Source organism: Caloenas nicobarica, chromosome 4 (genome assembly GCF_036013445.1).
Source record: "Caloenas nicobarica isolate bCalNic1 chromosome 4, bCalNic1.hap1, whole genome shotgun sequence".
NCBI lineage: Eukaryota > Metazoa > Chordata > Aves > Columbiformes > Columbidae > Caloenas > Caloenas nicobarica.
Genome location: NC_088248.1, coordinates 2,316,367 through 2,343,662, shown reverse-complemented (window position 1 = coordinate 2,343,662; position 27,296 = coordinate 2,316,367). Strand labels below are relative to the sequence as shown.

Sequence of the window (27,296 nt, the reverse complement as noted above, 5' to 3'; positions counted from 1 at the left end):
TCTAGCCTTAGTGATCAAATCTCAATACGCAGATTTGGACTGCTTAGACATCTATATCAAGGAGTCTTTTATTTGTCCTCTAGGATGAAAAACCCTGGTCTTTTTATGTCCTGAGAGAAAATATTTCCAACTTAAAAAAAAAAATCCCTATATTGCATGCCAAAATCTCACCATATAATTGAAAGTGACTGATCTTCTGCCAAGGCCTGAATAGCAGGGAGAACTGCCTGCAGAAATGTTTCACAATTTTTGTTAGTATAGCACTTCACTCAGAACAATTTATTTTTTTGTGTGTGCTAAAACTTCATTCTAAAGTTGTGAAAAACAAACAAAAAAATTTGATGCTTACATTAATTACAATTTGTTCAAGATGGCAGCACAGATCTGTCGCCCACCTCATTACAATCTCAGTTTTTCACCAAGTTAACCGTAGTTTGCTTTGCTGTTTTCTTACTCTGTTTTCTTGCTAGTAAATTCACTGGTACTACTCTCACTTCAGGAGAAGCAGAATTTGTGGTCTGGATGGCCAGTTGTTTGCTCAGCAGGGACAAAGCCAAGACCCCTACGTTGGACACTTACGGTTTCAGTTCACTTCTCACTTTTGCACAATAATATTATTATTTCTCCAGCCCCTACCCTCCTGTACAGCAATGCTGCTGCCACATGCAGGTTCTGTTCAGGGCGCACAGGACAAATCTGCCATGCCAGCCCTGGGATTTAACGGGCATACGTCTCTCACTGGTGCTAAGTCTAGAAATTTTAACAAAGATCTTCATATCCAACAATAAAGTTTTATTTTCTCCCTTTGCAGCCTTTATTTCTCGAATTTCTTCTTTTAACTGCCATGCTAACAAACCACCACAAATCCAAACCAAGACAAAATAACAAGTTTTCTCTTGAACTCTTCGTGACTATTACAATCTAATCAGAGCAGAAAAGTATCTGATTTGACACATTTCAGGATTTGGATTGATTGACAAATCATCACAGAAATAAAATGTTTCATCTTAAGTAAAATTAAAGCACATCAGAGAATAACATGACTGCTCTTTCCAAGCATTAAAAGCCAAGCGTATACTTTTATGAGAATGACTAATGAGGATTTAATTTAGGATAAATCTCATTTTATACAATTAATCTAGAATTATTTTCTAGCCAGATATTCTACCAAATATATAATGATAGGCAATTAATGAAATAATATTTGTGTTAGGCTGACAGACAGGCTTTGCATATCTCAAGTTCCAGTAGAATAGGGGCTCACATTTCCAATAATTCTTTGCAATAAAAAGTTATTTTATTTGACTACATTTAACAGTTTATGGACCTTTGAGCATTTTCTTAGTGATTATGCTGTACCAATACATTTGAAATACTTTAAATCATACATTCCTATCCAGCATTACAAAATTCAAGTTCAGTATTAATGATTTAGCTTAAGTATATACACACCAAATGTAATGGATTATTTAGAAATACAAGGTTGTATGATTTTTAATATACTGTTTGATTCATGTTACTTGGTAAGCTGGATTGGCTAAAATTTTAAGCTGTAAAGTCCTGCTCATATTTACCAAAAGCAACTACAAACTGCACTGGACACTTGCAAGATAAGGCCTAGTTCACACTTCACTGAGAAGAAAGGATTTATTCAGCCAAAACAGTATCTGCAAGGCTATGGACCATAAACAATGTCTGCACTTGAACAAAACAAAGGCCCATGTGGAATCAGAAGAAAAGACCCAGTGAGAAGCAAGAAGACTTAAAAGTAACTATTGCTATTGGACTGAATCGTGGTATGAATGGTCTGTAAAGATATAAAGGTCTATGTTCTTCTGTGCTCGGGTTGGACCTCTGCACAGGTACCCAGCTTGAGCCAGCCCTCCTGCTATTCTAATCTGTTAATTATTTTTTTCCTAAGAATTTTATCTCCCGAAAGTCCGGTCTGCATATGGTTATCAGGCCTCCCCACCACCAAACTCTTTAAGTCGCGCTTCTCTTTAAGAAATCTAAACATTGTTCTGCAGCAAGCAGAACCCTAAATTACTCCCTTGCGACATTAAGTTAGCAACCAACTTACACTAAGCAGCACCTGGTCTTTTGATTTTATGAAGCATACTTTAAATCTATGTTTTTTAAAAAGTCATCTGTGATTTGGTCCAAAAGAAACAAGAATATTTTCTCTGAGAAGTATCTTAGACTACAGGCAACTATAGGTGTTTTTTTGGTTTGGTTTGGTTTTGAGCAGGTGCAGAGGTGCATGCGTATGCATCTCCATCCACAGTTGTGTTCAAACACAGAGCAAGGACCTGATCCTGAAGCTGAAATTATTCTGCTATTGAAGCTGCTATAACAAGTCTATGTATAAGTGCCACACAAAGTGCACCTGTACTCAAACAGCCTGGTCAGTTCCATTGATATAAGGTAAACCGAGCCAATAGAAATGTACAAAATAGGTAAAAATACAAAATGAGTAAATATCCAGATACAAAATAGGTAAAAATACAGATCTTATATACGAAACCTCTAAGGATACCTTAAAATGTGTGAATTATCTATGATTGTATCTTTACGAGACAATGAGAATGAGTCTTCATAGTAAAAGAAATATTGGTTTTGGTAGAACATTTCTTTTGTGAAATATCCAGCTCAATAAAGTGAACCTAAGCAATTAATCATTCTAATTAAAACATATTGAAAAGTGCTTGAGGATATATTTTTTTTTCCACAAGCATATATAGGCAGTTAAACAACAGGGAAAAGTATCACAAGGAATAAGGAGAATCTTAACAATCTATTCATAAATTGTCTTCTTTATGAGGAAGGGTTGTCTACAAAGATTATAAAGAAAAAAATCGAGGATCTCATAATGCATATGAAGAAAATTGCATCTCGTCAGATAATGAACTTGTTTTTAAGTGACGAAAATGATAATGAATCATTAGTAATGCTGTTCTCAGGATTAATAATGAAGATGGTGATTTTGAATGAAGAAATATTTCCATACTAGGTGGAAGAATATGGTATAAACAACAGGTAAGTGAAAGTTAACTAGAAAAAATATACACGCTAATAACAAAGAAGCAAGAGAAACTTCACTCAGCAAATGAAAAACTTCAGATGAGAATGAATGTGGTATTATTCGTACTGAAGTTAGAAACTCTACAGAGCGGATCAAATAACCCGTGCAAGATATGAATGCAAAACTATCCTTTCGTATCTCAATTTGAATATTGCAATGCATTTTGTAAGTCATCTATGTGCTTTTAAATAGATCGTGAGCTCACAGGTTTAATCTTATAGTGTACCAAGAACATTGTTCTCTATAAGATCTTCACCTCTTGGATCTCAGAGAACACCTACAAAGTTACTTTCAAAGGAAAGATGCATGAAATACAGTTTTTACTTCAGTAGTGATACCTATTGTCTTGAATAAACAGCTGGTGTTTCCGAACTTGTTCATAACTGCAATCATACTAAACAACCATATTTTGAAATATTTGTTCTCATTAGTAACTGCTTACCACAGGCGGAATTTAGATCTCATTCTCTAGGCATTGAATGGGAAATTCAGATTGAATAAACATACTAAAAGTTTTTTTACAGGTCCTAGGCATCTAATAGATTTAATAGCATTTAAGATCTCACAGTTCAAGCACCTAAGTCCATCACCCACAACTCACCAGTAAAGCATCGTCCAAGTCAAATGACAAACAGCTGTCCTATACTAACTAGGAGAACATATGTTTAAAAGATTAATTTCTTTGAATACTTGGTAGATCAAAACATTATTATTGTCAGAGTTACATTCCAACCAAAACCATGTATCTGCTATACTAAAATATATCTTCGACATGCAACAGTCTAGTAAGAAAAATGTGAAATGGGAAGTGATAATTACCTCTGGTTTTGGTTGGTTTTGGTTGGGTCGTTGTTGTTAAATCGGAGAACAAAACCCAAGGCTCATTTTATGCTCAGTGTTCAAAAACCGCATTATTTTTTCAGAGGTAGCACAACAGAGCAAAAATATTCTGAAAAGAAAACATTTCCTGAGTGGTGCTTTCATGTCTCGTTGCAGAAGGGACAAAGGCAAGAGCTACCTGAGGGCATTTTGTCCTGGGAATAGCAGGAGGGAAACACTGTCTAGGGGGAGTAAATTGCAAAGCATATTGGGATGAGGAGTATTCAGGGCGAGAAGAATGCAGACTGCTATATTAGATAATTTCACGCAGCATCTCTTTAAAAAAGACCATTGAAAGGTGTGATATAGGACTGGTAGATATTCAATCGATCAGTTGCACAGTAATTCTTGAAAAAAAAAAAAAAAAAGCTGTTCTATCCAACTGGGCACTTTTTAAGAAAACATCGAGTCTTAGCAACATACTTATAATAAACTATATTCCTTTCCTTTTTATAACTATGGGACAGTGTTACCCTACTGGAGGAAAACCAAAAATAATTTAATCAAAAGATTTTTCTTCCTTGAACCACTTCTTTCCTGTGCATTTCAGGATTACAATTATCTTATATGAAGTAAAGTGATTCTTACAAAAAAACTGTTCGGGACTAAAATTTAGAAAAACTCAAGGGATTTCATTTACATTTTAAGTTCCATTTCCCTTGTGTGGAAAACAGGCTACTTTGGGGTCATGTCTAGAGTTTCAGACAGGAATAAGTGTTTGTTGTTGGAAAGCATCATTACAGACAGAATCGATAGCAGAATCAAAGCATCAATACACCGAAGAGTCAACCTCCCCACTGCCCCAAAATAGTGCGTCTTCTTCATTATTCGGTTTCATTGAAGTTAAAGTCTATCTGGACAGCTCATGTCATTTTATGGGAGATAGAGTGAGAGAGAGATCAAAGCATAGAATATGAAGTAAGATGTTTAATTTTTATTTTTTAAAAAAATTAGTACTGCAGTAGAAAGAGCAAATGGATTTTACTGCACACACATCCATTTCTGTGAAGGGATACAGGCTCCAATTTAATCACCTCAGAAAATGCATTAATATTTACTAATCAAAATGGATTCTGTGTATTAAATATGCATATACCGATGTGAAATGTGGACTATCTGATGCATGGTGGCTGCAAGAATTCACAACATGTTTCAGTCACACTAAAACAATCAGGCAGCTGGAGCTTATTCAGCATCAACACAGTCACAGCAGACAACTGCTGGGCTTTCTGCTCTTTGGTACAAAACATCAAACAGTATTTTATAAATAAGTGACAGTGAGTAAAATTAGCTGATGCTCCATATCTAGAAACACCTTCAGCAATGCATTATTCATTTAACTATGTACTGAATTTATTGAAGGAACCTTTGGTACAGTTCATTTAAATTGATTTTCTGTTTCTTACACAAATCGTATGATACAATAAAGCAGTTGTAATGCTGTAAAGATACCTTATATGTTGTATTCTACACAGTAAATTAATTGACAGAAGTATATGTCTAGGTGAATGAGTGTAATAGTCCAAATAATTTTAATGAAACTGTCTCAAAATCAACACCAGGATGTTAAGGCAGAATCAATTAAAACTCAATCTGAGGCTGTGAGTGTCAGGTTCAGCCTGGAAAAGCACCGTTTAAAAGCCTTATTAGTTTTTTCCATGGAATACACATAAGAATCAAGATGGCTTTACCCATAGAAGTATCAACTGGAGGTGCTTTGTGCCAAGGTACACGGAGAGATTTCTTCTTTTACTGTATCCTGGTGTCATTTGTAGGACGCTTACTTAACCTCTGAAGTATTATGGTAGGTATTAGATTTTGTTCCCTGTCCTTATTTTGTGAGTTGGAAGTGTGACCACCAGTGCCTTGCCCTGAAATCTGGATAATTTTCTTCTCACACATCTCCACCAGTAATACATAGCCAGCAGGGGCCCGTGTGACCCTCCAGGACACACACTTGTGTAGTCCCTTGAGCCATCAACTCTTTTTTCCACGATCGAGGGCTGACAGGAGAAACTGAGAAGCAGTTCCATGTGCAGTGGCTAGATAGAAATTTAAAAGTTCCCAACAGAAGAAGATAGAATTTTTCTTTTATTCTTCCTCTGCGTCGTTGCTTTGATTTTTCTCATTTTCAAACTCTGGGAGAAACTCAATGTTAGCTTAACCCAGTCTCTTCCACGTGCAACATCGCGTTTCCTTCTCTCCCCCCACACCTCCCATTCATTTAGCACTGACTCCGTTTATGTGAAACCTGGACATTTTAACACACGTGATATCACACTGTGGTCAAGAGACCATGATCTCAGGAGCAGGTGCCAAAAATTAAGGACATTTCCAATTCCATTTAGTCACCTTGCTCTTGAAGTAGGTCAGCATCCTTTCTAACATGTGCACGAGGTTTCGAAGGATTTACGTGCGATTTATATGCAAAACATGGAGATGCCACTATTTAAATGGCATTTAGCCAGTTTTCAATTACGTGCATGTTTGCGGTAAGGTTGTCGTGTATTAATTATGGAAAACTATTAATTTATGATTACCAAAGTATCTAAACCCACATGTCCTAGTGTACTCATATTCTGAGCCTCTTTCTCCCATCCCCGTCCTTCCTTCCCACAAAAAACTTCAGCTAGGTTTTACTTCTTTGTATTTCCATGTCTGCTATTTGTGAACATTCATTCTTCGTTCGCACATATTTTCTTAAGCTTCCTAATAAATAGTTGATATTTCTAGAAATAATAGAATAGATTTATAAATATTGTAGATTACTTTTAGTTAAGCAAACTGTACCGCTCATTTAAACCCTGTCATACCCCTTGGCAAAATAGATAGTAATAAATCTTTCTTTTCAAATATTGTATAATTGAACTTGGTGGTCAAGTATCTAGTGAGAATCAATTCATTCCAGCCCTGCAAACGGGGAAATCCTTTTAAAAGATTATCTTGGAATACAGAATTATTACTACATAACAAGTGTTCTTCATGCCTAGGAAACCAAACAGAAAAAATACCATGGAATTACTCAGGGAAGCAACAGTGCCCCTCCAGAATACACATTATAAAGAAAAAAATTAAACAACACAGAAGATGAAATATACCAAGTGATTGCTCTAAGGCCCCTGAGCTTTCCAAAATTAATCTGCCTCAAATTGCAACTCGGACCCCCCCAAATGCACCCAGGAACCCTCTCTCCCTCTGAATTGTCTTCTCTTCCCTTACGCTTTGCTTTGAGTTTGTTCTCTCACTTTCTGAGTTGATTTTTTCCACTCTGCCCATTCGGCTTTCCTTTTTTCAATATACCCCCTTTTTCTGCCTCAAACTACTCTATTAGTGATATGTTTTTTCTTGTCCATGGTTCTTTTGCTTTACTCAGGTCATTTTAAAATGAATTCTGTTCTTTGCATGTTATTATTTATTCAGTGACTATTTTTCTCTGCGTGGTGATACAAATAAGTGTAAAGCCATACAAAGCAAAGAAGTCGTCAGACACAAGGAGCGTACATGCCATATTGATACTTGTCCTTTTCACCTCTTATAACCTCACACCTGCTTTTGATAGGCTCTGTCTTGGCAGTAAAGACTTGGAACAAACATAAGAAAAAGGAGTATTTCTCCACTTCATCTGGGAACAAATGGCTGGAAGTGACAAAGATCTGAAATACAAGTTGAATTGATCCTCCAGAACTGCTTGAGAGCAGTCGGGCATAATAAAAAACTACTTCCTAGAGCAGTCTGGGAAAATAAAAATGAACTAAAAAGTAAATTTTTCTTTCATCCCAATTCAGGCCAAAGTCAGGATTTATCAACTGGTTTTCTTGTTCACTTTTCTTCTTGGCTTGCAAAATTATCATCCATACAAAAGGTAGAGGAAGGATGTACTTGCCTTTCTGAACTAGAGATAGAGAAAAGAGAAACAAATAGAACTTATCTAATGAATTGGGGCATGTATTGGAATCAAGCAGTTGCAAATAAAGAAAATGCAACTCCTAAACACAGCCAGAACCACAACCAGCCCTGCAGAAAGAGATCCTGATTATCAGAGCGCTTTCCAAGAAAAGTTAGCAAGTAGCTAACTGGTTCCTACCGAATAAACGTGTCCTACAATGATTTTCATAGTTTGAAGTGCTGCCAAAAACCCCGCCGAGGTCTCCATCATGGAAATGTATCTTTTCCTTGGTTGTCTTGCTGACAAAAATAAATCTCTGATCTTTGATAGCTTTTCTGAAAACATGCTGTTTTTTTCTTCCTCTGTTTCTAACAACAAATAAAAAAGACAAAACTAGGTCAGAAATGAAATACATATATTTAATAACAGGTGCAGATTTTCTTAAAAACAAGAAAAATCTCTGCAGGCTTAGACATTTTATTGGCCTGAATCATTTTATTGGCCTGAATCATTTTGCAGGCATTTGAACGCAAACGTATGCATGAAAACACAAGCCGAAACAAACACCAACACACGAACATACTGAAAAAAGCCACAGGTATTCCTGGAATGAGGAATGAGGAAATCTGTTCCACAGTTATTAAAAAGAACTTTCAGAGTTCAGATTTTACCATTTCGTGGGGGTTTTCTTCTCTCAAGCTAGAAATTCAGCAGATGTCTTTGCAAATTAAGAAGGAGGCGTCTATTTCTCCTTCCTGTTCAGGCTTTCTGCCGGCTGGGAAGAAATAACCTTCCAAAGGTGACTGCCAGCCAGATTATTGGCAAGCAACGTTCTTGTAATTCCAACAGCAAAGAATAAGAGACAAGTGCAAGTACAGCTCTGGGTTTTTTTCCTCCCACTATAGCGATCTGCTTTTATTTTTACACAATCGCCATTATTTCCATTAGGGACATCCTTTGACAAGTTCTTCACATTGAAGATTAAAATTGACAAAGCAGGACTAAGAATTGCTCCAGACTGCAACATTTGGAAATTCCAAGTCCAACTCTGCCATCAGATGTTGATCACGTTTTACAGTAACACTGATCTGGCTATACTTTGCTATATTCAGATGGAAAAGCCAGTCTTTTTCAAGTGCCATCTTCATTTCTGTAATTGCATTCATCAATACTATTTCTTGACCCCCAGTGCAGTTTCTGTCACCGATTATAGTTTCAGGGCCTCTCTGAGAAAAGGATTTCTATATAGTCACATTATCTTTGAATCTGAGCAAAGCCATCAAAACACAGGCATTCCTTCTGAGATTGCAGGACAGCCTTGACAAGGACGGCTGGAAAAGGTGAAGGCAAACTTTTCCTGTTGCAAGCCTTCAGGAGCAGTACTGAAGTTCCCCTGGATTATGATAAATAGTGTATCCCAGTTCTTTACAAGAGGGCAGAGCAAGAAGATAATAAAAGAAAATTAAAAACAAACAAAGGAACAACAAACTAAAAAAACCCAACACCACCACAAACACAGGACCATAAAAACCTTTGCCAGGGTAACATTTTTAAAAAGATTTACCCCTTGATGGTTCGGAGGTGAGGGTGTGATTCCCCCTGACAAACAGCACCAGCTATAGAGTTTTGATCAGCTTGTCCTTAAAATTAACTTATTGAAATCAGACTTTTTCTTTTTCCCCTTAGTTTAGCAGAGAATGGGCATGTTTTTAAGCAAAAACATCATCCTTAGGCTTAAGTATCAGCAGTTTGACTAGGCTATGATGTATCAACAAGATCATTGTAATGTACTGTAAACAGGATCATTGCAGGATGTTAGACAGGGTGGTGGTTGGTTTGGTTTGGGTTTTTTCCTCAGTCAAATTCTATAAATGGGAGTAGTTGCTTCAAAAAGATTGAACTTCATCCCCACTGCTAATGGGGATGTTCACTCACAGAGTGCAACAAGCGGCAGTGATGACCGAGCAACTCTGTGACAACAGCTTTAAGCCGTAGGGTAATGTTTAAGGCAAGAAGTCTAAATGATGCTTTTGGAGCCTTTCCTCTCCACACACCACGTCTCTTCCCCAGAAGACTAAGCATTAATAGGCTCACCCAGGTCATCTTGCAAATTTATTGTTTTGACTCTTAATTATCAAAATACAAGAGATGTGTTAGAAAGACTCATAAAGTCTAAGGTGGAGTTTGCTTGCTTGGTTTTTTTTTTTTTTTGGTTATTTAAAAATCAGAGCTTGCTTTCCTAAAGCGTCATGGACATGGCTTTCTGGTTTTGTTACGTATGTATGATTGTATGCACAACTTTCTTAACCTACACAGGAGAGAAACAAATGTTTCCTCTCTCTGCCTCGCCTTTCTTTTAGAGTGCCAGACAGTTTCAAGTATTACAGATCTCGAGCAAGCATCAGTACCGTTTTTAGGGTGACAGATGGAAATCGTCATTATTTCTATAAACATTTAAAGTAGCTTAAGCAATTTCTATGAATATTTTGCTGCTTTATAAATACCTTAAGTAATTCGCTTTCTCAGTTGGCTGTAATGACCACAGAAAGTAAAATAAGGAATCAACATGCTTTATGGCATGTATTCCAAATAGGAAGTGATGGTGGCTTTTGTTTTCCTATGTGCTATGTTTTAATGATATCTATACAAAGCCCACGCAGTGATATATTTACCACCAAAAGGTTTTACGCTGGGAAATATATCACAGTTACAGTGATACAGCATAAAGTGAGTTTGGTCTTTTAAGGGCTAAAGGCTTGGTGTCTGGGAAGTTATGCTACCTGTAGATTTGGGAACTGAACAAACTCTGCAATGATCTTTGGTTGTGTCAGAAGATACAAGGCTAAAGCCAACTGGATGAATTAAATAGATGTTTGGCAAGGCTAAACACTCTGATGTGAGCCAGTGGCCACATGTCTGAGCTGTTGTGGACCAAGCTGCAGCTATTTCAGAAAGCAGAATTTGAAGTGAGCTGATACCATAGTACCAAGGTCTGAGCATGCGTTCCGTGCGGGTTTACTACCCGTTTATTCAGTAACACTTCTGTAACAATTGATTAAGCTGGACTGAAATGACATCTGTTTTCAAAAGACCCTTAAAGTAAAAGGGGGAGGCAGTTTTTAAACCTGGGTTGGTTTTGTGTCTGGTTTACAGCACAGGCCTCTTGAAAGGCTTTAGAACCACATCAATGCACGGTTGAAGTATGAGCTGAGTAAATCACAGGTTTGTCCTGAAGTAGCCTGCCCTAAAACCCTGCAGCATGCAAGGAAGCAAAACTTCGAAATATTGGAAGCAGTCAACACAGAGGGAGACATTTCTCTGTTAAGTATTTAATAAGATATGCAACTCCTTCCCAAGTAAAAGGCATTTACTGGGGATTTGGTTATTTGAACCTCTCCCTGTCCGAGCCAGCACTGGTGAGCCACTGAAACACAAGCCATCCAGAAGACGCCAGCTGCTGAGGAGAAGGTGAAAGAAAAGTCCTTTTTTTTTTTTTTTGGTTTTCTTTTTATCACTGGATTATCTGAATCGCGATGGCAGCTAGTTGCTACTTCGGCACGCAGATTTTCGCGTAGATCATAATGCTGACCTGCACTGCAAACGTGCATTTTCTGAAGTCTTTACCACGCCTGTCGCACACACACAGACCTCGGAGCAAGTTCTTTTGAAGTATCCTTCACAGCAAAGGTCACTGACAGGAGAGATGTCTCCCCAGTTATTTATATATCAGATTGCTAGGCTTTCCAGTACATTTTCTTTCCCATTTCTTAGCAAGGGGCTGTGTTGGTAGTAGATACTGATTAAAACTTCAGTTGGTCAAGGCAGGCAGTTTCACAGAGGAGGATGCCCAAGACGGGACCTGTGGGCATGTGTGTTGCTGTAACAACCCCTTCCTCCTTCCAGAGTTTCTGCTGTGCTTCCACTCAGACCAGAAATCACAGTCACTAGAAAAATAAACCAAAATACACACAACCGACCAGAAAACAAAAGCCAAACACATAACTCAGCAGGTTGCTGGGGCTGGGAGTTGCCTTTACTGTACACAAATGCCTATTACTCATCAGGCTCATATCTCCACATTCTAATAGAACTAAAAGGGGAATTACTTTTGAAGGGGTAGGATAAAGAAATTAATTTACAGTATTTTATGAATTCCTAATTAATTTGTAATATTTTTTGAAATACAGTATAATAGTTGTTCCAACAAAGCTGTCCATTGTTACTTTAGATGCCCTAATACACCATGCCCAGCCTCTAGCTGCTGCTTTGGAGGAGCACGAGTCCTAATTTCCTGATTTTATTTTTTCACCTTTTTAATCCTTGGCGTCTGCCTTTCAACTCCGGATCCTTGTAGCAAAGTCAGAGCTGCCAGGGTCCAGGTGGAATTAACTTGGATGTGTAAAAACCCTTATAAAAGGACCCCAGTTACTTTGCATGATTTGCCTTTGCCATTCTATGAGTTTTACTGCCAGTCATGTGTTGAAAGGTTTTTTTATGGTGAGAAGTTTGTTTGTTTGTTTGTTTATTTTGCTTGCATGATTTCTGTAACAGAGCATAAGTTTTGGGGGAGTCAATACGTGGTGCTGCCATACCCCAGTCCATTCAAACTGCATTGCCACAGCAATGAAATTCAGTGTTATGCTTCTAAGACTCAAGCTCTTGATGTTACAGTTAAATTGCACCCGCGATATATTGCGGTTTTCTGATGCTTTTGTTCATCAGACAAACAGCGACAATGTTTGCAGGGTTGAACTAACGCTGCCTTTTCTGGATGTACTTCTTTCTTGTCTTCATGTGATGGCATGTTACCATAGAAACTAATAAAGACAATTACTCACCTACCCCTTATCTGATGCTTCTGTAGTGAATAGTTTTTCAAGCCTCGGTGCAGCTAAGACACTGAGATGCCTCAGCTCCTCTTATTCTAATGGGCAAAGTGGAGGGCAGAGGGAATTCCAGGGAGCCGATGTTTTCCTATTTGTGCATAAGCATTAGTTTTAGCTACTTTTCCTCCCTCTTGAAGATCCTGCCTTCAGTCTTTTGCTTGTTATCTAGTTTGGTCTGTTTAAAAACTGCATTTAGAATTGAATGGACCTATGAGGAACTGATCTTTACAACAAGAAAACAGAAAGGCTTCAAGAAGGTATAGTAACAGCAGGTCCATATTTTATAGCCTTACAAATGCGATAATTTGCTTATTTCTTCTAGATTGGAATCAAAGTAATATTAATGATATTGGCCTCTGACGATTAAGACACTTTGTAGATATGTTAGAGGCAAAATGAAGCAAAGTGGAGGAGTGTTTTATTACATCCTTACTTGAAACACTGTGATGGACAATACACAAACATACACGTAATATAAGTAAAAGCCTATAGCAGAAAAAGAAGCTGAAGGGAATAAAAAAAAATAAAAGTAGGCCTAATTTTAATTATGGAAATCACTATTTTAATACTAAGAACAAGTAGGGCCCTGAGAAATGTTGTGGATACAAAATTATTTTGATCCTCATGAAACAGTGTAATAAGGAATTTGCAAAATACCAAGGAAATATTTTTTTCCTGCAACACAGTAGAATTTTTGTATATACCCTTTTGAATGTGTAAAAGGTTCTGAAGAGGTGTCTGTACTTAATTATTAGCACAGTATCAAATAGCTTCAATCTACAATTCTCATCAAATGATTAAAGAACCCAGGGAAAACATTGTAAGTCTTTTGATTGTGACAGATTGCTAACAGCATTAAGTCATAAAAGTATTTGTGTTTATTAAAGTGCAACACGTATGTCACCCACAAAAGTATGAAGAAAAGTCAAAGAAATGTAAGATCATTTCAAAGGCAAAAACAACACAGGCTCATCATAGAATAACATAGGATTTTTATTAACCAATTCTCTTTTGCCAGAAAGGAAAGAAAAACTCTAAGAGCCCTTTATGTTCCCTTCAAATATGGAAATATCTGAATGTGCACCTCTGCAGTAAGGTTTAAAATTAAAATTCCATATAAATATTCAAAATTAATATTTTTTTCCCATCAAATGTAAACGTAAAACCAATGCAAACCAAAACCAGCAACAATCAAATGTGCATGAAATAATACCAATAGAATCCCATAGTACTGTTTTATGAACTGCCGTAACTCTCCAAAGTAACCCACAGAAATCATATCTGATTAAAAAACCCAATACAATACTGCTTTAGATTCTTCAGAGACAACAGTGTTTGTATCCAAAGGCTATGTATTTTTTTTCCAGTCTGCACAAAGACTGAATTTGAAACAATCAGGTTCTTATTGCACACAAGTTACAAAAACTCAAAACAATTAAAAACCAAGAATATAAAAGAGATAATCAGAGGACATGGAGTATTGTTATAGTAAAATCAAAGGCTAAGGTTGTGCCTTGAACCTTTTCAAATATTAAATAATATTTGCCTGTTAAATAAGTGTGAATTCAACTCATTTATGGCTTTGTAGGGTAAAACCACTAAAATCACTGATTAACTTGTCCAATCAGAATTTAGATATCTATTTTACAGATTCTTTTCAGATCTTAACTGGAACTTAGGTATCCTGGGGAAAATATCTTCACTATTGTAAATTTTGCTGACTTGTAAGTTGCCTTTTAAAGTGTGTTATCTCTTTGAATAAATATTCTGCTTTCTTTTAAAATTTAAGTTCCCATCTAAATCATCAAAGTGAAATCCTGAACTAGGGTATGTTCAGCGAAAAACTTTCCATTGCCTCATGTAGAAACGTCCTGTTTTCGATAGTCTTCAACAGTGCACTATTTATACTTAATCTTCAAGTGAATATTTTCCTCCTTTTTCTCATCCTCATTATTCTTTTAAAGCCTCTAATTCAAGTAATCTACACAGTATTGCCAATTACATTTTTAAAATTGGTTTCAATACTATATAACAACTAGCCTTGCGGTGAACTGTTATTGAAATTAAATGGATGTTTAGCAGCATATAATACAAAAATCAATGTCCTTCAATTTTTATAGTGGTCAGTAGTTTAAAAAATACCATCCTGAACAGCAAGATACTCATAAATGAGTACACAATGAGGAAATGATCAGATATAACATCCAATTTTAATATATAAAGCAGAACATTTTAGTTAAAAAAAAAAAGTCTAAAGCTCTCTAATGGCCATTGGCAGAATTAAAGAACATGTACAATTTTCAAAACTACTCAGAGCTGGCCAAATTTTAATTCTCCCAAAATCAGTTTGAATTTCACAGAGGCCAAACTCTGGAGATATTTGTAAAAAAGTTTTCTCCCAGGAATCGTGGTCCTTCATTGGAAAGGAAAACCAAACCGTGACCCTAAGACCTAAATGCAGCTTTTGACGCAGGGTCCAGGTGGTGACTCTTCAACGTTTCCTTGCGGTTTGGAGTGTGCCAATACCCAGTGTGAGGGCATTCCCGTGGTTGCATGAAATACAATTATACAAACTGACTTCAGACAGTTAGGAATGACTACACAAAGTGCAAGGCTTAGGGATACAATTTCTTTTGGTGTTACAATGCAATCGTGTTGTTCTGCTTATACTTATCTGCCAGATACAGATAACACCCAGGTAATAAAAAGATGTACATCCACTCGGATGCTGTTTGATCAAAATACTGCAGTACACTTATCCATACTTTGTGGTGTTATGTGACCATTTCATCTCATTTCTTGTTATTCCAAGAGATTTATTTTATAAATATTACTTCAGTGTATTTCACAGAAAATGGCTATGCACCACCAGCCTCGGAACAGAAAAAGAGCTCTCAGTCTGTCACCCTTTACTATCCCATTAGATTTTTCCCAGCTATAAAACATCTGTCCTCCACTTACACAGATTTTTATATACTGTTGATCCTGTTGCTTAAACAACATCAGATGCACCACTGATTAAGGAGTTCGATTGCTTATCTTCTCCTTGCAATATTGATCACCCCTACACACAATCTGTAGAGTATGTACAAAACTATTTTTTTTCCCCATACTCTTAACCAGGGGAAAGAAATAGATTTTTTTTTTTTAAATTAATTATTTGAAAAACAAAGCCTGATGGTATAGCTAGACAAGAGACTTGAGTGGGAAGGCTGTTTCTTTATAATTTCTATTTATTCAGGGGTTTTGATGAGTATTTATACACAGATATAAGTAAAAATACCTTTTATACGTCATGCCTTTCAAACAATAAATATGAATGAAATTGTTTATGTTAGAAAAAATACTATTTGTTACATTTTCAAAGAAGTGAGAGTTGATTGTTTTACTTCAAAGGGATTCTTTACATGCTTAAAGTTACGCAGAGAGTTCTGAACCCTGTTGAAATCAAGTTTAGGTGAGAAAAAGAATACAAACTAACTTGCAGTTTGTATTATGCCCTCATATAAAGTGCATTGGCATAATAGAAAAATAAGAAGAAATTAATATTCTACTACTATTATTGATATCCATATACATTTGAAAACTACCCTATAAGGGCTTTTTCAATGTGATAAAAGCAGGCTTAGCTCAGGTGGTGCATTTGTTTAGACAGACGCTTAACTAAGTTTGAGGGTCTTTTTAGTTAGTTGTAAATCAGCTGTACCAACTCAACACCACAACTGGAGCCTTCAGTTAGGAACTGGAATTTTTTCTGTGAATGTACTGCTTACAACTCCTGAAGCAGCACAACAGTTTTGGGAGAAAATATGAAACATTTCAATTATCAGCTATTAAAAAAAAAAAAAAATCAGTGGAGCCTTCTTAAAGCAGAAATGACCCCGTGGTGCATCCTGTCTACATAATGAGCAGAACTCCATAACTAAAGGGACTGTTTCTGAAATTCAGAGAGACACTAGGGTCACAATACAAAATATAAGGAGATATTATTTGCCCGCTGGAAAATCTTCTCGTGGAGTATTTTGTGCTCTATAACCTCTACATGCATTTGGAAAAACAGCAGATACGACACCTGCCCCATCCCTCAGAGTCTCCCAAATCTTTCATAGCTCAGATCGACCAGAACAGGTTTTCCATCCTCAGGGATCAGAGACCTTCAGGCAGGTTTATTGTTGCCCTGCTTTCCTAGGACAAGGATTATTCTGCAGAAATCCTCAAAAGTCCTCCCTGGGTATTTCAACTACAGGATCAAGAGCAAAAACCCCCATAACTAGGGTAATGATTTGCTGGTAACGAAGGCAACAAAAAAGGCAAGTCCAAAAATATTTCATGGCTGTACAAAATGCAAGTGACAGCTGTGGTTACAGAGAATCTCAGATTTATAGGAAATTTATGCTGGTAAAAGTACTTTTCCCCCCCTTTAGATACGGAGAGATATTTTAGGTATATTTTAAAAAAAATTAATAACAACAAAACATTTCCAAAATATTTCAATAAGTTCCTTTACTATTAACTTTGCAACAACAGAAGATGCTTAAAGAAGAAGATAATTAAATCCAGGTAGTTGCCCTAGACTGCAAATCTCAGGCCCCTCACAGAGAACGGATCAGTGCTATTTTTTATACAATAAGGAGGTAGTAGCATATGCATCAGAGTGGATACGCTCGCGCAAGCTGTTCAGATCATCAGTGAGGAAGCACGATCCAAACAGAAAGAGTTTACTAGGTTAAAACCAGCACATGGCATTTTTATCTTTAAAAAAAATGTCAGCAAGATAGCGTTCTGCAGCTGCCGAAATTTCCAAATGATCTTAGAAGTGTCTTGCATAAGACACATGAGGGTAAACTGTGTTCAAAGGCAGTCGTGGCCTGCATGATTTGAACATATTCTTCTCCTGAGAGATCTCTGTCAACTTCTTGCTGACTGGAGAACACCAAAATACCTCCTGGAAATGAAGCCATGTGTTTCTCCAAGCTGGGAGAAGACTTCCACCGTTATTTTCGCCGTACTTTCTCACTCTGTGCTGCCTACCTTATCTGGTAGAAGCTTCAAACAGCAAATTCTCCTCCAGACAAAAACCATCAGTAGAGTGGAAGAAAAGAAGCTACAAGACATATTTCATTAATGTGCTCAGACACAGAACTGATGCTTTTGAACAATTACAAATATATATAAGAAGACTCCTCTGGATTTTTTTGCTCCACGTATCTATCTCAAAGTTCTGTTAGAGGTCACTGTTGCTCTACTGGACTTCATTTCTGACCTACGTAGATGTAGGAAGAGTTTTGCAGAGATTATTTTGCTTTTGAACATGAAGGGGAAAAAAAAGGTACATTTGCTGTAGATTGTGATGTGACATTTTTGCTAGGTCATATATTTTCTTGTCTTTTCCGTAAAGATTTCTGATTTCAGAAATTTGCTATTCATAAACTGAGACTACCTAGAGTGAAGGCCACAATCCCATTCATCGGGTGATTTAGTACAGTCTACCTGAAATCAATGGTGTGCTCATCCAACCGGTGGAGACCTGGCACGACATTGTGTCATATAAACCACTGTACTGATTTGTAAATAGGCTATTTTATTAGTTCGCAGAGTACACTGTGTATTTAACAGTTTAAACTGAACCCTTTAGCGCAGACAAAAATCACTGCTTCCGAACTGGCTTTTAGGAAAGGGAAAAAACCTCCATTTTTACGCAGTGACTGCCATGAACTTGTAGGACAAACATGAATGTCTCAGGGTAACCTTTCAAATGCTTCTGCAAACCTCACACGAACATCTTAATCTGGATATAATATCTTTCAAAATTTCCAGAAAATAAGACACATAAGGAAAGCCCTTAATTTCTGTGGATGTATTTTGGGATGAAAAGTAAAAAATGTAAGGGTCTGGATTAAAAAAGAAAAGGAAACTATTCCAGCTGTTTCATTTTATGTATAGATCATCGGCCTGTATTTAAAAGGTGGCAGAAATTTATGTTATAGGATGCTTTTGGATGCTGCTAAATAGCCTAAATACATTACATAAAACCACTCTAGTAAGGGAAAGATAAGTCTAGAGATGATATAACATTTCAGGTGTAGTTCTATTAAATTACTAAAAAATATTTAGGGCATGGATCTAATGCTTCTTTTCAAAAAATGGGACACTGCTTCAAATGGAAACAGCTTTTCTTTGGGGATTTCCTCCTCCTTAAAATGCCCCCTATCGACCCAAAAGATATGCAAGTAACAAGAAGCAATTTTCAGTAGAAATATCAGAGTTGTTGTACAGTAACATATAAAAACAGGAAAAAAAGGTACATCCATGGAAAAAATAAGAAGTGCCTTTTCCCACTGGTGTCATGTCTTTGGATATGTACAGCCTTGGAGAAATGTATAAATAACTTTATACATGGAACTCTTAAAAAACTAGAGATTTTTAGTACAAAGGAATCGATTCACTGAATGTCCACATGCTGTTGCTTTATGTTTTACTATATACACAAGAGGATCGAGGACCTCTGTTTTACAGTTACCGCTGTACTGTACATTAACATGTGGCCAATACCCTTCTCTGGGTGAGATTTACACTTAGTATTACAGATAACAATGCTGAAAATACTGATACAAAACAGCTTCAAGATGACATTTTAAAAATATCCCTCAGTTTAATTGAAGTGTTTTCTCCAGTTATTTTTTTTCTTTTTTTGTTTCAGCTTTATAAAAGATTCTTCAAGAAAATAGTAGCATTTAAAATGTTCTTTTTGAAATGTATTGACGGATATTTTTTTAATAAAATGTAATCCAAAAGTCCATTTTTCCAGGAAAAAAACAACTATAGACACAGTGCATTGTTAAAATGTTAGAATACAGTTAAAATTGAAGAGTTTTTTGGGTTTGTATTTTTTTTTTTAAATGTAGTATAGTGCATTTGTATCCTGGAAAAAGAAAATCCTTGATTACAGTGTACGTTAGTTTATTTACAGATCTGAAATACAATTGCATACATCAACTCTTGAGGCGAGCAAGACTGAAATGTCTTGTTAGTAAGAACCACTTGTCCTTGCAATCTGCCATAACCTTAGGACATTGCTCAGATCAAAACTTGATTCTGAGTAGTGAAATTCTCTTACTACTATTTTTTGCTTTTTTGGTAGACTTTTAAACTCTGAGTTTTAATGCAGGACTGGGAGTCTTGGACACCACTAGTTAATTCGGTCAAGCTGTGTTTGCAATTTTTGCATATTCTGTTTTGGCAGTAGCAACGCACACACAAACGCGAAGATGTTTGGCAAATGTATCTCTTGATTCTTATGTATCCAGCTCTGGATGCCAAAAATTACCACTGCAGAATACTTAGACAAAACCTGCTCTCTTTAACATCAGATAATGTCATAAAATTTGCTCTAACCAAATTAAAATCCTCAGTAAATAGAATCTTGAAAGTCTAAGCTGCTGAAATGGCTTTGGAGAATATCTGCCAAGCTCACGGTCTGATTTTTTTCTTAATCTAACCAATCCTTGTATTAACCTGAATATTAAGTAGTTACACAGATGTATTTAACACTAGGTAAAATTTGTATCATTAATTCATTTGATATGCCCTATATGACTTACCTTTTAAAAGTTACAGCATTTTTAGTGGCTACAGAAGCTTCATTTCTCATTCTGTGCTACTTCAGTGAAGTAACACTGGTTTGTTTCTTTGTGTGAGAATGTGCTGCACCCTTGCCTTTTGCTATTAATTACCAGTTAAAGAGAGAGGTGACTTGTCTCAGATCTGCCTCAATCACATTTAAACGTGCCAGATTACTTATAAACTAACTATATTTCCTATTATCATTCAAATATGTTACCCTCCATCAGAGAGGCTGTAAACTAAGCGTCATGTTTGGTATATGCCACATGTTTAGAATACCTTGAGTGAGATGCCTGTTCCCAAGCCCTCTGAAAGGGGAAAACAGGACCTTTTGTTACTGACAAGTCTCTAAGTTCCATGGTGTGATCAGATGATTTCATTAGCATCAGGTTCATCTCACTCGTGTGTCATATGTGTGGACTAGCAAACCCACTGAGTTGGTATAAACCAGGTCATTAAGTGCAGATGATCCAGTCTGCAGAAATTATGACTTACACAGGTAATTTGGACGGGGTAGTAAGACAATTTCTCTTTCGCCCATTTTTAGCTTGTGAAATGAAACGAAATTATATGATGCATTACTTAGCACAGAATGTCACACTGTGTTGTGAGTGATCCAGTGCCTGGAAAGCACAAATATCACCACAACTTGACACGTTCTCATTGAACAAAACCACTTGAACAAATGTAGTTAAATAAAGGTGGGAAAAGGGAAGGGAAGGTTGAGGAACCAAGCTGACCTGCTCAGTTTGGGACCCAATTACTGACTTAAATACCTTGTGAGCCTCTATGAACCTTGATGTTAGACGAAAATCAGTCACTTCCTCTACCCGTGGCATGAGGCATTCATAAAATACATAGAGCAGGAAGCAGAACACACTGCTACAAGTGAGCAAATTGCCCTGTTTTGGAAAAAAAAAAGTGTAAAAAGAGGGTCCTCAAAGATTTCTGACTCCTTATTTCCCTAGTTTCTATAAAATTCAAGAGGGTTTACTAATTACTTATCTATTCATTCCTCACGTCTACTTTAACAGTAACATTATTAAACATACACAATATTATTTAAGACCACCTTCTAGACCTTCAGGGAATGATAGAGGCTTATAGAGAAAAAAAATAGATATATTTAGCCAATACTGGACTAGCAATGGCAGCCAAATGGCCCCCTTTATTATACCCATGATGACTTTTACATGACAAACCAACCTAGTTTGTTAACAGTCTAGTTTATCCTTTTGCCACAGTCCCAGATAGGAAAGTATAGAACCTACAGACCACATTAATGTTTTACTTTATTTTTTTCCACGTGGAAGTAGCAGCAGATAAAAACCGAAGCCTGAGCTTATGTTCCTCTTGAACCAGCTCTCCTTCCATGGCAAGAACACAAGCACCTCTTCACCCATCTTGTTGACCTAAAGTCTGCAGCTCCGCCGTGTGTAAGTTGTGGTGGAGGAAAACATTTTTTCTGCTGTACATGTGTAAAGAGATGGGTCCCCTCGGCGGCTGCCCGAGTCTCCCCGTGAACGGCGTGTGCTGCCGAGGGACGGCCGTTTGGTCTTTTGGAGCTCCTGAGAACAGCGGGTAGATGTCTACCTTGGGTGCTGGCTTTGCTGTGCTCGGCGCCGCGGTGGCCAAACCGTTCTGGGTGACCTCCGAAGCGAGGGGTTCGTACGTGCCTCTAGCATGCTTGATGACTTCCACGATCTCCCCCTCTTTGAGGAGCTTGCTCAGACACAAATCAGACAGCTGGCAGCTCTTGTTTTCATAGGCTTGGTTGCCCAATGAGTATCTAAAAGGGTCCTCGGTGGGAGTATGTGCTGACTTTCTGTCCCTTGTGCTGAGATTTTGGCTCACCGTTCTGTTTGGATATGTAGCCTGGGGAAACAAAGGAAAAGAAAAAATTATCGGTAATAAAACAGAGTAGGAAAACAGCCTAAAATATTTAAACCACTTCTCACTACAGATGTACAGCACATGGGGCTGGCAGATTAAAATAAAAGATTAATCTCAAATGCTGGTATAACTCCCAAAGCGCTGCTAGAATAAAACAGAAATATTGTTCAGTGATATTTAACAAAAGTAATATTGAAAAATGCTTATTATAGGTAATTATCTGGGCATTTTCTTAAGAAAAACAGTTTATATCAAAGGAGATTTTTTTCAGAACACAATAAATGGATAAAAAGGTTCCATGAATTGTAAACAGATTTTCAAAAGCATTTCATATGATAAAAACCCAAGAATTTTGATTGCATAGAGTTCAACTCTTAAAACTCTCAAATACTTACAAAATGTAAAAAATATCTTTAATGAATATCTTCATGCCTCAGTTAAGCTCAGAACACGCTCAGTTTTCATTGTCTCTTGGATCTAGGTGCTTTGTTGTGTCCTTACACTTAAATACATGCCAAAATCTCTGCCAGAGCAGAGCAATAATTTCATGTCAGCTGACTGCAAAAAATACAATGTAAGAAGGATTCCAGCATTTTGATGCTGTGTGAGCATATATGCATCTGTATTTGTTTAAATACGGGGAATTTATCTGTACATGACAAGCTCCTGAAGGAGATGGCCCAAGAGTATAGTACTTAAGACAATCCCTGTCACCATGAAGCAAAAGCAGCACTTCTTCACCTGCTTCTTGTTAATTCACTCCAGTAGGAAGTTAGTAATTTTATTTTGCAACAGCATGAAATTTTTCACTCATGCTCATCTGCTTGTCCATAATAGTCCGAAGTTCTACAAAAATATTACTAAGTTGTTCAGCTGTTTATTGTCACAACGACATAATTCCTCATTCGCTACTGTTGAATTTCATCATTTTTCTGCTGATCTTTTGTCTAATGTATCAAGATAAATAGCATTTTTTCCATCTGCCCAACTTCATGTAAGCTGCAAATTTAATAAGAATAGTCTCTAGGCCGTCATCCAGACAGAAAATGAGTAGTATTGAACTCTATAGAATCCTGCTTACTATAGCCTTCTCTTTAACATTGGGCCATTGGTAAGAATTTCCAAGACCAGTTTTCCAGTTTACTCTGTATTTGTTTAATTCAGTCTGCATAGTATGTTTATAAAACAGTATCAAAAGCCTTACTAAAAGCAAGAAATCTGACATCTCCAGCTTTTCTTCTAGCCAGAAGGCCTGTTACTGTGCTACTGAATGAAATTAGATTGGTTTGGCAATTGATTTGATTCGTAATCTGTGTTGGGTCTTGTTCATCTCATTTTCTTCTATGTGCTTATAGTTTGATTATTCACCTCAAATTTTTGTCTGGGAATGGATGTTAAACTGATGCAAAACATTATAATATATTTAAGATGAATCATAACCTCCTGCCGACACTCAGAAAAATAGACACTGATCCTGCATTCTGATCAGTATATACTTGTTTTAATAAAAACACCTCAGAGCTTTCCATGGTGTAGACACTGCTCAGTATGAAGTCCAGGTATTAAGAACATTTTATATTGGTTTTTTTAACTTGATCTTGATGAAATGCTCTGTTTTGAATATCTGGCACTCTGGTGTTTATTTCCTCTTCATTATCAAGGTGATCTTTTACATGAAGTATTTCTATTTTAGAAAATACATGCTGGTTTTGTAGGTCTCCAAAGTATTTAATTCTTCTTGTTGGCCAGTGGGGAGAGACTGTGTGTGTGTATGTATCAAATATTTATTAATATATTTGTGGTGAGGGAAAGTTTTAGCTTTGTGAAGCTAGAACTTCCTTGAAATTCCCCTTGTATTAAACAATTACACAAATACCAGGTGGTGACAAATTAAGAGCTCATTTACTTAGATTTTAAAACATCAACAGAAATTTAGATTATGCCATCAGTATTCTAAGACATTGGTCTGAATGCATCTCCGGCAATAAGACACGGGTGGTTAACAAGGAAAGACAGACTCGTTCTATCAGATGCATAGTTAGACGTGGAATGAACAGAGATTTTAATAGAAACACCGCCAAAAAGCAACACTATCATTGTTATCTATGACAAATTACTGAAAAATAGCTTCTAATCAGGAAAAGAGAGAACAGTGGTCAGATGGGAGTCAAAATCGACAAGAAATCCTCTCCCTTCCCCCCTCCCCAAATGACATTACTCTCCCCCCAAAATATTGTCAATAAAAAGTCCAATGCTGCTTTGAATTTCATGCAAGTTATATTTTGCTATCAAACATTTTAATAAATATCACAGCACACAGAATTGAAAATAATTATATGTTGTTGTTTATTTGCTGAATTCAGATAGTCTAGCTTGAAAGAACGTAGTCCAACTGAGTTTTCCTGGTCAGAGTAAGAAAACTATCCCCATATGAAATACACAAGAGTAAAAACCACACGTGCAACACCAACAAGAAAAATACTTTGGACAAAAACCTATTTCTTAGCTTCACGCGAAACGAAACTTTAAGGCGCCGACGGCATTTTCCGAGCGTCAGGCACGAGCGAGCAAAGCCGCAATCCCAACGCATCTGTTTGCCGACGCGAGTCCTTGGCCAAAGCTGGAGGTGGCTCCGCGCCAGTCGTGTCGCGGCCCAGCCCGGAGCAGCTGCAGGGCTGCTCAAAACCGCTGCGCGGCCGCGCTCCGAGGAGCCCACCCGCCAGCTGGTGAAGCAAAACATCCATTCGTCTCCTTCCCTTTGCTTCTGCAGTAGCTCAGCTCCAACCAACAACTTCCTCGCCCCAGAAATCCCCAAATGCCGCCCTACGCTCTGCCTCGCTGCGGACCCAGGGAAGGGCTGCAAGTTAGGATGCAAATGTGACTCTGAAATTTCTTTCAAAAAGTAGCCCATTTTGAAGGTATGGAGAGGGGAAAAGGAAAAAAAGAAGGGGAAAGGGAAGGGGAAAGGGAAGGGGAAGGGGAAGGGGAAAGGGAAGGGGAAGGGGAAAGAGAAAAAGCCCCCTTTGTTGTTTCAAATATGTCTTAAAAATTAAGAAAAACATCTGGATTTTAATTTCCTGATCAGATTAAACGCATACAAAAAGCGCGTGTATTCTTGCTTGAGTCTATTCCCAATAAATAAATAAATACATAAAAGATTTCTATTAAAATCTGATTGGCTGTAAAATTTTTATAGGTTTTTATCATGATCACAGGTACACGAATATGAGAAAGGTCCAAATACTTTAGGTTTGATTATTCCACACTGGTGCTAAATACATTAAGATCAAACCAAAAAAGGGAACTTAATATTCGTAAAATATTTTTTCCATAAATTTTTTTAAGGGTTTCTCTTTGTGACTGTTATTCTGGCAACGTTTTCTTGTATTAAGAAAAAAACCCAAAAACCTCTCAATGACCCACTTTAAAGTAATGAAAACTGACTGCTCTTATAGAAAGCTCCAGAATGAGCCATGTTATTAAAAAATACTGCAGCCATTCATCATTTTCCATTTTCAAACCCAATGAGTGAAACATGACAAGCGTTAATGACAAGACAATACTGCTGCAGGACATTCCAAAATGGATGTTGTTGCCGACTCTCTTGTGATAAAGTACTGATCTTAAATGACAGAAAAAGACATGAATTATAAAAACACTCCAAAAAGGGTGCAGATTTTTAAGATGCCTGTGCCCAGAGGCATCTGGGAGTCTTAGATGCCTATAATGTAATTCTTCCAAGTAGAGCAACTTTCTTAAATACATCATTCTGACAGCAGGCATAGAGAATAAAACCAAACTAAATATTCTCTCCCCAGTGTACCCAGTGCATGCTGACAAGCGACCAGTGACAGTGTATTTGAAGAACGAGGTCTTACCACCCCAAAGGGTTTTTGCTTTCAGAGCTGTTAATAGAAGCACACTCTAGAGTGAGTAATTATTCTGACGGAAACCTGAAGACTTTCTGGATTCTAATACATAATTATTTTTGTGTTTGCAAGTACATGAGGAATGTAAAATGTGTTCTCCAACGTAGCATCAACTATATAGCTCAGTAAAGCTCACTTGGCCCTCGTCGGGTCTCAGCCGGACTGCAGCACCTTCTGCAGAACCTCCTCTGCTTGCAGCCTAGCCTCGAATTCATTAAATATAAAGCAACATAAAGAACTCCAGAAACAAAACAAGGTGGTACAACACTATATTTCTTCGAAAGATGGAAATGATAAAGCCCTGCATCGTGCTTTTGAATTTATATCCCTTCAGATGCCTTTCACGGTTCTGACAGTTTATATAAGTGCAAATCTAATTTACCAAAATACAAGTTAACTCAGTACTTTGGCATCCCACATCTGTCACTGTGTCAGCTCCCTAATTTCTACACCTCCTCGCTTTTGTGCTTACCAGCTTCCAGCTAGAGATGATCCAATACCAAATGTAATTTAGCTGCAGCAAGTAATTGCTCTTCATTCACGTCTCTTAAAAAGCACTCGCTCTCATTGATCTCAGCAGCACCTGGACCGTGAGAGTAGCTTTTACAACCCAGATCTGCACCTATTGATCAACTGCTGCTGCCTTCTGGCAACACGCGACACATGAAAGAAATAATGCCCAGCATGGCAAAATAAGGCATGGGCTAATATCAACGCGTTATGGGCAGGAACCAGCTGCTGATCCATTTGCAAGCTCTGCTGTCATCCCTTACAAAATGAATGCAGTCAACATAAATCAGAAACATTTCTCTTCCTGCCTTTCAACCTCTTTATTTACTCACTGAAAGTAAAAACTATGACATGCTAAAAATGCGTGCTTCTTCCCCATAATGCCCTTTTAACCAACAGGCCAGTGGAATATAAGTCAACTAGAGTAGTGAGCTCATGTCCTAAAAGGATTTTATGGCAGCGGTGAATACAGTGTGATAAGTAACCCACAGAGGCCTTAAATAAGTGATTTACCTTCTCACAGCACGGAATTATCCGCGAAAAAATTCAGTTATGTAAGTAATAACGTGCAGTTAAGGCAACAGGTGTAAAAGGATGCAATACGGTTT

The 27,296-nt window shown here is 37.2% G+C and overlaps 1 protein-coding gene across 1 annotated transcript in view; it reads right to left on the bottom strand.

The window, feature by feature from the left end:
* Positions 1–21,751: 21,751 nt before the first annotated feature.
* CCSER1 (coiled-coil serine rich protein 1) overlaps positions 21,752–27,296 on the bottom strand; it is a 441,008-nt gene continuing 435,463 nt past the window's right edge. The window contains exon 10 of the mRNA XM_065634301.1: positions 21,752–22,231. Within this exon, the coding sequence (XP_065490373.1) occupies positions 21,752–22,231 (480 nt within the window). The remainder of the gene's footprint in view (positions 22,232–27,296) is intronic.